This window comes from Callospermophilus lateralis, chromosome 12, assembly GCF_048772815.1.
Source record: "Callospermophilus lateralis isolate mCalLat2 chromosome 12, mCalLat2.hap1, whole genome shotgun sequence".
Classification (NCBI taxonomy): Eukaryota; Metazoa; Chordata; class Mammalia; order Rodentia; family Sciuridae; genus Callospermophilus; species Callospermophilus lateralis.
In genome coordinates this window covers 50,803,429-50,815,927 of record NC_135316.1, presented here as the reverse complement: position 1 = coordinate 50,815,927, position 12,499 = coordinate 50,803,429, and the positions used below count along the sequence as shown (strand labels likewise).

Sequence of the window (12,499 nt, the reverse complement as noted above, 5' to 3'; positions counted from 1 at the left end):
ATGCGGTCATCCTTAGCTTCAGAAGTTGTGTGTATGCCGTGGAAGGCAGCTTCACAATGGCCCGGGCTCTGCTTTGAAATAAGGGCAAAGAAGAGGTGGCGGGCAGCAGCGCGGGCTGTGCGCCGGTACCCCACAACTTCCCGCGGCCCCGCGGGCTCTAGCCGCTCCGGCCGCTCTCGCCCACTCCGCCGCGCTCGGCTCCGCAGCCCTCGCCTCCCCGCGTCCCGCCGCGACACCCACGGGTGGCGGTGCGGACGGTGCTGCAGGTCCTTCTGGGCGACGAGGCTCGGGCCTGGGCCGCCGTCCGCCCGGCCCGTTCAGCCCGTAGTCCCCGGCCTCTCCACGGGCCCGCCGCCCGGGGCCAAGCCGCCGCCCGAGGGGAGCAGGGACTCCCTCGGCTCCGCGTGGCGCCGGGGGCGGAGCCGGCCCGGAGGACCCGGGGAGAGGCCGGGGGCGGGCAGCGGCCTCCGCCTACCCCGACACGCACCCCGCCGCCCCTAACCCCAACCCTCGTTGGGGCCCCGGCCCGCGCCCGTGGCCCGGCGGGATCACTACTTACCAACCAGCCTGGGACAACGCCGCGCTGGGGACCTCGGCCATGGTAGCTGCTTAGGCCGGGGGCGGTGGGGGGCGGAGGTGGGGGTGGGGGAGGCCTCTTACTTGAGACCAAAAAAAAAAAAAGAAAAAAAGAAAGAAAGAAAGAAAAAAAAAGAAAAAAAAAAAAACTCCTCTGGTCGGCTCTACAACTGAGCATGCTCAGTGCGGCCCGCACTTCCGCGTGCGGGTTCCGCTCGCCGCGTTTTCCAAGCGGCCGTAGGGGCAGGCCTGTTGTGGACTGGTAGGCTGCGGGTGCCTGGGTGGTGACGAGTCAAACACGGTCTGGGGTATTGGGAATCGGAAGACACTTGACTCAAAAGGACGGAAGGCTTTTCTTCTCCTCGGAAGGCTTTGTTTTATCACTTTTCTGAGTTGAACACCTTAATGCTAGGTTCTTGGGTGAAAAGGTTCTTTGTAGAGCAGAAAGTAAGGTTCGCTTTTCCAGCGCTGATAGTCCGGCAACTCTGGGCAAGAGAGCTTTAGAGGGTCAGTTGCAGGGCAGAGCTTTCAGAACAACGCTAATGCCACATTTTGTGCAGTAAAACTCAAGGGGTCCCCAGCACACGCGCGCACACACACACACACACACACACACACACACACACCAGCATCATCCCACCTTGCCTTCCTTTCTGCAGGAACTCAAACAAAAATGCAGCCTTGGTGTTTCTGAGTCCCTACAGGATTACTCAGGTCTAATGCCATATTGAAAGTAAATAGTCTACCTAAGAAAACCTGCACTTAGGAAACAGGAAAATCAGGCAGTTGTATGTCAATCCTTGGTTTTCCTGTCCTCCTCCCTCTAGGCTCGTTTACGTGGGGCGGGGCTGCAACCTTGACAACTAATATCACTAGGCCCATCCCACAGCTGATTTATCTGTGTCCTTCACCAGAGATCCGGCGAGCTGAAGCCCAGATGGGATCCCGGAGTGGGCATGCGCGGCGACGCCGAGCGGCGCGTAAGACGTGCCAGTGAAATTGGGCGGTGGGTTCTTTCCAGGGCCAATCAGGAAAGAGCAGGCGGAAGGAAACGCAGGATACGCAGACGCTTCATAGAAGTTTGCCCTAGCTTCCAGGTCTTTTCGTCCCTTCAGCTTTCTGCGGGAAGATGTCGGTTGTTGAGTGGCCTTGTTCCCAGCCTCCAAGTCCGGAGAACAGAGAACTTAAACTCCAAAACCACCGCTCGCCGTGGCTCAAGACTTGGAGCAGAGACTTTGGCACTAGGCAGAACTGCTCTTGCAGAGACAATTGTTAGTTACCGAAGGAAGGGAGATAACTACTTTTAAGTAGAGTTAAAATTTTTCACTACAAATTTTTCTCGTTTTAACTGAGTTGTCCGTTTGACTTTTCCAAAAGTCATAGTTCTAAAATTACGATTCTTTTTTTAAATCAAATGGTATGAAATTTGTTTCCAAGTAGTTGTTTTTGATAATGGAATAAGTTTTAAAGCACTTTTAGAATCAGAAGTAACTGTATTTTATTTCCTACTGTTTCCAATAGTGTACAGTGTTTAGGTCATACATATGCTGCAAGTATATTTTAGGGTGAAGGCACTGGTCATTGTATCCAGGAGGACAGGGTAAAGATAGCATTTTAAAAGTAAATGGGATGACTCAAAATTAATTTCCCAAATTTTTTGTTTTGTTTACTTTTTTGTTCGTTTATTTATTTTGTGTTAGGTTTGGTATTGAGGTTTGAACCTAGGGGCACTTTACCATGAGTTACCTTCCAAGTTCTTTTTCATTTTATTTTTGAGACAGATCTAGAGGCTGGCCTTGAACTTGGAACCCGCCTGCTTTAGCTTCCAGATTATAGGCCTGCACAATCACGCATATCTGTATTGTTTTTTAAATAGATATTCTTTTCCCTGTTATTTACATTTTGCTATTAGTGTAAATTCTTAGCTGTGGAAATTATATGTTGTCCCAATCACCAGAATTCCTTAAGGGGTAAATTGAGTATCTTTTATACATTTGTTATCACAGGCAGCGTAAAACAATGAGAATTTGCTATTGCATGATGCTTATAACTACGTAAAATATGCCACAAAACACTGAATTCCCTTAAGAATGGAATTCTATTGGAAAAATTTGGGACAACGTGCATCAAAAAGGGTAAGACAATATTGATAACATGCATAGAATTTTTTTTAAATGCCTAAGTTCTGAGCACTAAAAATAAAGGAGGGGGAGGATGAAACATTTTCTCTGAAAGCAATATCAGATTATAAATGTAGAACAAATGATAGAAAAATAATAATTTTCTAAATGAATTACAGTTTGTTCAGGCAAATTTCATCAAAGAATATTAAAAGCCGCTGGGTAAAGATTCTACACCACAGAAATCCAATATGGTCTCAAACGTACCAAGACATGATATGTTACAAAATGGAAAATATTTCTTTACCTTTAAAAAAAATCATTGCCTTGAACAAATGATCAAAGTTAGATCACAAATAATGAGGCAATATGATATCATGTGCTTTTTGATATAGTGCAATTAGACACTCATCATTTAAGAAATTTTCTTGCCGAAATTATTTAAGCTAATTTCAAGCAAGCTTCATGACTGTGGTTTTCATCAGGGCAACCTGAAGGGCATGGATGTTGTTAACTGCATCTGATGGGTAGAGGCTGGGGAATACTGCTAATCAAGCTGCAATAAATAGGACAATTCTGCATCCCCAATATGTAATTATCTAGCACAAAATGTCAGTAGTGCTAAGGTGGAAAAACCCAGGTCTAGATGGAAACACATTTAAAAGTTATAGGGTATCAGAAAAATGAGAAATTATACCCCATTTGATTCAAATAAAAAAAAATAAAAGTCGATTATCAGAACAAATTAGACTTGAAGACACAGGCAGATACATCCAGACTGTGGCATATTCTACAGGAAATGTAACCAAGACTACTAAAATGTCTTAGAAATTTCCTTGAGATTAAAAAGATGCAGGAGAAATGAAAACAATCCTACATATATAAAAACAGACAAATGAAAGCAACTATTTGTGACCCATTATAGACACTTGAATATGGTCTGAAAACTGGATAGTATAATGGAATTATGGTGTGATGATGGTATGACTATTCAATATAAAAATAGTATTATTCTTGATCTTGGGAATTTTATACCAAAGTAAATCTATATAAATATGTACATACAGATATGTATAGATAGGAATGAGGGAAAGAAATATGTGATAAAATACTAAAAGTGAATTAATCAATTGGAGGGTCCTAGGGCTTGTTAATATATTAAATTTTTGTCTTTTTTTTTTTCCTTTTGTATTGGGGATTGAACCTGGAGCACTTGACCACTGGGCCACACCCCCAGCCCTTTTTATATTTTATTTTGAGACAGGATCTCACCAAGTTACTTAGTTAACTTGCTAAGTTGCTGAGGCTTTCTCTGAACTTGCTATCCTTGTAACTAAGCTTTCTAAGCCATTGGAATTAAAGGTGTGCACCACTATGCCCATCAGCTTGTTAAGTTTTTTTTGACTTTTCAATGGGGTTTGAAACATTTCAAAATAAAAAGGAAAAATATGAGTTATGCTAATTTTTTCACATCAAAATTTTTACGTTTAAATATTCTATATAGATAAATTAATGCCATGGAAAATGGTAATAACAAACTAGATGAGAATAAGGATTCTCATCTTTAATTAGATAAATCATTCATTTACAGAAAGTATAAAGTCTGCAATGAGCTGAAGTTGGAACTCCTAAGGAGAGTAAAAGAATTTTTTAGGTACAAGAAAACAAAAAAGAGGAATTAAATCTTTTGAGAGAAACCTGATATCTCTCCTTAATCCCCCCTCCTCCCTCCCCTTGACCCTTCCTCTTCCCTATGGCCTCCCTTGTAGTTTAATGGCATCCTTTTCTAGTTTCTATGTTCAATTATCTCAGTAAATCTTAACAAAGCTATTTGTGTGTGTGTGTGTGTGTGTGTGTCTGTGTATGTGGATCTAAAATCCCCATTTTACAAATGAGGAAAGTAAGGTTTACTTTTGTATATCTGGTCAATAGCAGAGCTGAAATTTGTACTTCAAACTTCTGATATCCATTATCCACCCTCCACCAGTTTACTCAGCTCCACTAGACTTGCATGCACCTTTCCATCTGTGCTTTTATGACTTTTGTAAACTTTCAAAGCTGCCATGGATTTTTAGTGGCATGAAAAGACTTGGAAGTAATGAGAGGTTAAGATTCTGGGAATAGCAAAGAAATGACATTATACAGGGCATCCACATTGAAAACTCTAAGGATCTCTGAATTTTAACAATAACAAAACCCTATAAAGATGTTTTCAAATAGATGCTTTGGTAAATGTTTTTGTAAAGGATGAAAATTGGAACAGTTTTATGCTTTTGCTTGACTCAGAATGAAGGGAAGAAAAGGTAACAGTTTAGTTTTTAATAGAAGTTATTCAAATAATTCATCTAGATACCCTTTAATTCTAAACTGTTAAATAAAAACCCTAAACCATTAAATGAAATCATTGCTAATTAAATGTTAACTGTAGATAATTTGCATAAGCCTTCTCTGACTTATTCATTAACATGTATACCCAAAATTTATTGTCACTGTTCACAGCATCACTACAGCATTTAAGCATCATGTTTCTAACACCTATCCTCTCCCAGGCAATAATTCATTACAGTTTTGCAAAAATTCCTCGGGAGATGTGTAACATATAGGCAGCAACAATTCACTCTCCTATTCTGGCCTCTTGTTTCTATTCATTACTCACAACCTACTGGAGGAAAGTATCAAATATCATAATTGCTACAGTCATTTCTTTGACTGTTTCTATTTCTTTGCTGTTTCTATTTTTAAGGGATTATCTATTACTGCCCCCAAACTTTCATGGCCTCAAGATGTCAAACAGTAATGTGTTTCCTCCACTGTTTTTGTGCATCATGTGAAACCCCTCTCCAAATTACAGTTGTGCTTGGGTCACCTGGGAACCAAGAGCTCTACTCACTCTGTAATCCATAGATTCCTTTTGAAATAGATGTGCTTCAGTTCTCTGGTTTCCTACAGCTCAGATAAGAAATAGGGTTAAGGAACAAGCACATTGTCTTTCTGAAAACTGCCTCATACTCCCAGCTCATATAAAAGTAGATGTTAAAGAGATCACAAAGCCAGTCTGTTTTTCAGACATACCTACATTTTTAAAATCTCAGCTAGGAACTATTCTTCTCCAATATTGCTTTCTGGGTTTTTTGTTTGTTTGTTTCCAGTTCTGGGCGTTAAATCCAGAGCTGGTCTACCACTGAGCTACATCCTCAGAACTTTTTAATTTTCATTTTGAGACAGGCAGGGTCTTGATAAATTGCCCAGCTGGCCTAAAATTTGTAATCCTCTTTATCGGCCTCCCTAGTTGCTGGGATTATAGGAATCCCAGATTCCAATATTAGTTTTAAAAATTCAAATTTTTCATTTGTAATAAGACTCTTCTAATCAATGAACAAATGAGTATATTTTAAAGGATACTTATAAGGTGAATTGTTATAGAATTGAGATTCAGAAAACCTGTGTTCAATTCTTAACACCGAAATAATCAATTGAATGGCCCCAGTTTGATAATTAACTTCAATGGCACTTTTATTAAGAGGCTGTAATTTCTTAAATACTTTGGGTTATAAAATTCTCTAGACTCTTACTTTCTACAGTTTCAAATGTAATATTATTATTTCAAATTATGGGTAGGTTAGCAAATTGTATTTTCCCAAAATGGCAGCACAGATATATACTTCATCTTGTGATCTTCTTACAGTGTAAGTGCCACATGCCTCTCATGAGAAGTGAAGTTTATATGTTTACATTTCCTCCTCTTGGATTTTTGTGATTTTTTTAACCATTAGAATATAACAGAAATAAGATTGCTTATTCTGAGCCTAGATCACAACAGGCAAAACAGCTTCTGTGTAATCTCACTCTCTTTCTCAACTATTGGTCTATTTATCATCTGCCTAGCTTTCTCTCTACTTATCCACCCACCCAATTGCTATATTGTGAGGAAGCTCAGGAGGCAGAGAGGCCAGGTGTCTGTGTTACAGTAAGCAAGCCTAGGTAAGTCATCCTCTACTGCCAGATATGTGATTGAATGAGTCTTCAGATGAGTCAGCCTTCAACCTTTGAATCCTCCAACTGAGGCTTTAGATGCTGTGGAGCAGAGAAAAGCTGAGCCTGATTTATTAGCCCACATGAAACGTGTAACAGAATAAGTGGTCATTATTGTTTTAAGCTACTAAATTTGGGGGCAATTTGTTAGGTATCCAAAGTAATCTGAAACTAAAATGTATGGGTTATCTACTCTATGCCAGAAACTCTTGCTAGGCTCTTATTTGTATTGTTTCCCTTACTCTGCACTATGTCTCAATATTTGCTTTTATACTGTATCATTAGATGTATGTGTGATTTATTTTATGCCAAATTTTTGATTGGTAATGCAATTCCCAGAGATATCATTGTCCCTTTGGGAAAAATAATTATTACTTTAGAATGTTCTATCTCCTAGTGCTATTCCCAGAAATGTCCTACTGTCTGATTAGTACAAAGAAAAGCTACCATGAGCTAATGAGAACCTATTTTAGGGTTGATGCTCAGAGAGAAAGATTTTGATAATGACTACTTTTTTTTTCCAATCTGTTTTTAAATGATTAAAATCTAAACTGCCTTTTATCTCCAAGGTTTAATTCTATAAAATCAATATAATTCTTTTTCAGGTTTCTTTTAAAGGAAGTAACTTTGTCATTATTCTGAAATATTTCTTTCACTTCTTCTCTCATAATAAATAATATCCATTTTTCTTAAACATTTGCTGAAGTTAACAAGTATAAGGAAAATGTGGCCAAATGAGATAAAGGTAGCCACTCTTTTCATTAAAAAAAAATTATATATATATATTTTTATGCCAGACTCTAACTTGTTACAGAAATGCAGCTGAGGCTTGGTGGAAATTTTTTGAGTTCAAGGCAGCAATTTAAACTCCTTTTTTATTGGTCACCAATAAATGGAACAGATGATGTACTTTCTTGACAGATAATATTCAGTGGTATATTGGATCTTGAGCTGGAAACACTGGTGAATATTAAAGTCATAAATAATCCAATCCTTTGTTGTATCAGTTTATGACTTTAAAATAACCCAATTCAATCTGAAGCCACTATAATGGCCCAAAGTTCAGCAAGGCCAACTCATATCCTGCCATATTTAGTAACACACTATAATATAGAGAGCTTCAACAAAGAAAATACAGTTAGAATAATAATGATATATTATTAGCTTCAGTGCATATGGAGTTGTTGACCTAAAACAAAAAATTCACAGAATATGTTCTGAAGGATACTGACAAAGTAATTAAAATAACTAGAGAAATAGACATAGTTAGCAAGTTATAAAGCCTGTCTTAGTCAATCTCTAATTTATGATCCCTGATCCTTACAGAATATTTTAATATTATTATTCAATAAACTAAATCCCCAGCATTGCCAAATTTAATTCCAGTGCTCCTGCCACAAGCACCTCTACCCCAACCCCAAACTTTGCTTATTTTCAGAACTAGCTGATATCTTCTCTTTGGTGACCTCTTACTTACTGTGCTTTGAATGCTCTCCTCTTTTCCTTTTTGTGTCAAATGCCACTGATGCAAACCTCATCTGATTTACCCAGACACAACTTCTGCCTCCTGCCTCTAGTTCACATGTTATTTTGTACAAATATTTTCTACAGTTTTCACTATGCTACAATGATATAATTTATGCATTTATACCTTCATTTCTGAGGTGTCAAGTGCTTAGTATCAGGAACTGGGAGGCGGGAGTTTCAATATAAATTGTAAGGCTTTTAAAATTTGAGGATCTTAGGAAATCCTAAGTAAGTTCACTCATTTTTCCAAAAAATTATAGCTTAAAAGTTGATTATTCTGACTTAACTAAGTAAAATGAGATTTCCCATAAGTATTAATAAGTGGAATTAAATGTAATAAATAAAAATGTAATTAGATTAACAATGCTTTGACTTTATGTCATTTTTTTGTTCCACAGACCTCTAACTACTTAGTAAGTGTATTTTTGTTCTTATTATAAGATTGTATAGGTGATCATTTAATCTTCAAAAAATCAAAATTGTGTAGTTAATTAATTATCTCTTGGTAATTTTGAATGAGTTAAAAGGACAACTTAGAGATCCTGAGCAATTCAAGCTACTAAATATACTAGCCATCATATATTCTCACCCAGTGGCCCTAGGTGTGACACTTGATATACTATTGGCTAACTACAAAAGATAGAAGTGCAAAAGTTAATACTATCTACAAAAGGTTTAAATGTAATATCTATGGGCACTATCAGGTGGTATTAAATTAGGGCTCATTAAAGTAGTTACAGGAACATGACATAGTAGAGAAACACCTTTCTCACTACAGGAAATATACTCAGTGACATGAAGTTCAAAGCCTCAGAGGGCAGAAATATTGGGAACTCTTTCACAGCAAAACTCCATCAAACATGTACTTTCTCCAGTTCTCTTCCAATCCTCACTGTAATCCACTTTCCCACTCCCACCCCATTTCTTCACTGGAATTTCTCTTACCATGGTCTCTAAGACTTTCACATTGCCAAATCTAGTACTTACTATTTCCTGGTTTTGACCTGTCAGTCTTAGCAATGAGCACAGTCAAGCCCCTTTTCCTTCCTGATAAACATTCTTCACTTGGCTTGCAGGACACCTGTCTGTTCTCATGATTTTTCTTGTACAAGAAAGAACAACTTCATTCATTCATTCTCAGGAAGGTATTCTTTGCTAATACCAAAGATTCCCAGGGTCCAATAATCTGAAGATTGCAAAATAATAAAGATAAAATTCTGCACCAAGCTTACAAACTGGTAAGGCATGCCAGGCGAGCGCGCTACCGCTTGAGCCACATCCCCAGCCCCACACTTTCTTTCTCTTAAAAAATATTCTTATGGTTTAAATATGAGATGTCTTCCAAAAGTTTATGTGTAAGAAGATGCAAGAAAGTTTAGAGGTAAATTGATCAGATGATGAGAGTTTGTTTAACCTAATCAGTTCATTAATCCACTGATAAGGATTAACTGGGTGGTGACTGTAGGCAGGTAGGGTATGTCTGGAGAAAGTAGTCATTGGGAGCATGCCTTTGGGGTTTATATTTTGGGCTGGGCAAGTGGAGCTCTTTCTGCTTTCTGATGTTCATGTCCTGAGTTTAGTTTTCTCCTCCACACCCTTCAGCCATGATGTTCTGCCTCACCTCCACACAAAGCAATGGAGTCAGTCATTTATGGACTGAGATCTCTGAAACCATGAGTCAAATAAACCTTTCTTTCTCTAAAATTGTTCTTGTTAGATCCTTTGGTCACAGTGGCAAAAAAAGCTGACTAAAACAAATATATTTAACATTTCATCTTCCCATTCTTATATTTATAAGGAATGATTTGTTCCCCCTACTTTATGAAAGTCAGATAAATTCCAAGGGTTAGTCCTAAAGTACCCCAAATTCAGCTGGCAATGTAAGAAAGATGAGAGTTAAACAGAAGGAAGCAGAGAACTTGGAAAACAAAAAGGACAGAAATGAGGAATTAAACTTATAACTTAAGAAAAATATTAGACTGGTATAGCCCAGTGGAAGAGCATTTGCCTAAAATGCATAAAGCCCTGGATTCAATTCCCAGTATGCAAAAGGCAAAGGGAGGGACTGGGGTTGTGGCTCAGTGGAAGCACACTTGCCTAACATGTGTGAGGTACTGGGTTAGAGTCTCAGCACCGCATATAAATAAATAAATAAATGTCCATCAGCAACTAAAAAATATATACTTAAAAATAAAAAAGGGAAAGTATTTAGGCACTTAATGGTATATAGAAATACAGTGGACATTAAATTTTATTCTCCTGTGTTAGAACTAGTTCAGTACTCATTCAGAGCTGAGAGAATCCTTCCCAGAGAATAGATAAAATTAAGCAAAACACCTCAAGTTTTTTTTTTTCCTTCAGATACAAGTAAATTTACTAGGCCTATTTTATAAAATTTGCAAATCAATAATACTTTAATCACTATCAGTTAAAACCACTGTGGCTCTTCTACTCTGCCCTGGAATTGTTGCAGTCATTTTGGGGATTTGCCTAAGGGAAACTGTTGCAAAACATTTTGGCTTTGGTGGCATATATTAATGTCATCCATAAATATTTCCCTAAAGAATTTTTGCTAGCCATCCCACTGTAGGAATGACTTTCAAGAATCTTCCTACACCCCATTGTACATACCCACCCCAAAACTTAACCCAAATACACCACTGACAAATTGGTTAATGAGTGCTATCAGATCAAGACATCTTGAAATGTCCTGAAATTCTACAGTTCATCTATGAAAGAAACTTGATAATGGTTTCCCAAACTTAGCAACAATATTAAAATTATACATGAAACTTATTGTAAAGCTGAAACATTCCTAAACTTGTAATAAGAATAAACAAGTTTAAATCAACTATGCTAGAGGAAATGCTAAATTATCTTCCTATTCCCTAGAATAAAAATTTTATTCTGAAATTATTGTCATAGGAAAAGATAATCCATAATTATGCAGCTAAAAAGTATAAGGAAAAAATTATTAGATAGAGACTTATTAGGATGTTCATTGATTAAAAGCATTTTGTTAATTTTCAAGATTTTAAGATCTTTGTGATATTTTTCAGCCTCTTGAGATTTGTAATTGTTGTGACTTCCATTATCTTTCTGACCAAATATTACATGCATAATTTTGTATTTCTTTTCTTAGAGAAGCTTCCTCCTGGACAACCCACTTGGGACCCCTCTCTTCTGGGAGCTGCTCTTCTTCTCTGTTTAACAAAAGAAAGAAATTATGTCACTTTATTCAAAGGAAAAAAAAAAGAGAGATAAAATACTTCCTCCCTACAACCCCCAAATTGTATAAACTGCAGGATACACAAAATCAAGATTCACACATGTCTTCAAAATAAATATCAATATAATTCTACCAGAATGCAAAGTATAAAATCATATCTATAATTCAGAGGTTTCCAAATACCTATGTGATTTGCTGAATTTTTAAAAATATTTCCTTAAAATGTTTAGCATCATATTGCCCTAATCAATGACTGGCATTCTAAGAATAAACACATAAGGATCAGATTTATAATTTCTGCAGATTACCCAGGTAGTGAAACATTTGTTTGAAGTTTCAGCCCACTGAATTAAAGAAAGTTTTAAACTACTCTGGTTATGATGGAGAATCATTTCTGGCTCCTTGCTTCCTTGTCATGTTTCTTCTCATCTAAACACAACAAGTTGTTCCTTTACATTTTTATTCAATATCTTTTAGCTAAGCCAAAAACATTCACTATCAATTTCTCACCAGTTCCTGAATATTTCTGAGTTGAAATTATTTTAGAGTAAGTTATTCATGAGGCTTACAAGTTAAAATGAAGCAGCAGTGAAAATCAATTTCATTTCAAGCTTTGAAGGAAAGGAATATTGTGTCAAAAATTTGGTTGGTAGGTGATATTAACCTTTATTATTTTGGAATGCCATGGCACAGCAGCTTTTAAAACATGGAAAAAACCCAGCTGGTGGTTCTCTGAAAGCATTCCCTGTATATAATCAAGAAGTCTCAGCTTGACTGAGTGCCCAGAATTCACTGAAAAAGAATACATCGTATTATTTAATGGCAGTGACTTCATTTATAACAGTTTGTACTTCTATTACAATGGCTACTTCTGTTAATGATACTGTTCCATAAAGGACCAGATTATTTTTTCTGGTGGGTATCAAAATAGTGCGACGAACAAATGGTTCTCAAAACCCTGAGTGCAGTTCAAAAATCAAAGCTTACAGTATTTAATGGGCCAAGAGCCTAAGAT

The 12,499-nt window shown here is 37.6% G+C and overlaps 1 protein-coding gene and 1 long non-coding RNA gene across 4 annotated transcripts in view; one reads left to right on the top strand and one right to left on the bottom strand.

Moving 5' to 3' along the window:
• The window catches only part of Tdrd3 (tudor domain containing 3), a 116,771-nt gene extending 116,036 nt beyond the window's left edge, over positions 1-735 (bottom strand). Inside the window, exon 1 of one of the 3 annotated variants that reach the window (XR_013092858.2) lies at positions 560-735. Coding sequence is in view for 1 of the 3 variants with exons in the window: in XM_076872088.2 (XP_076728203.1) it covers positions 560-600 (41 nt within the window). In the remaining 2 variants the exon portion in view is untranslated. Of the gene's footprint in view, positions 1-240; positions 312-559 lie in introns of those variants that run through there. The other 2 variants (XM_076872088.2, XM_076872089.1) reach the window with 2 other exon arrangements.
• An 871-nt stretch (positions 736-1,606) lies between these two features.
• On the top strand, positions 1,607-11,853 carry LOC143411341 (uncharacterized). Its single transcript, XR_013092859.1, has 3 exons — positions 1,607-2,063; positions 2,583-2,711; positions 11,398-11,853. It is a non-coding gene; the product is annotated as an uncharacterized LOC143411341 (long non-coding RNA).
• Positions 11,854-12,499: the final 646 nt, after the last annotated feature.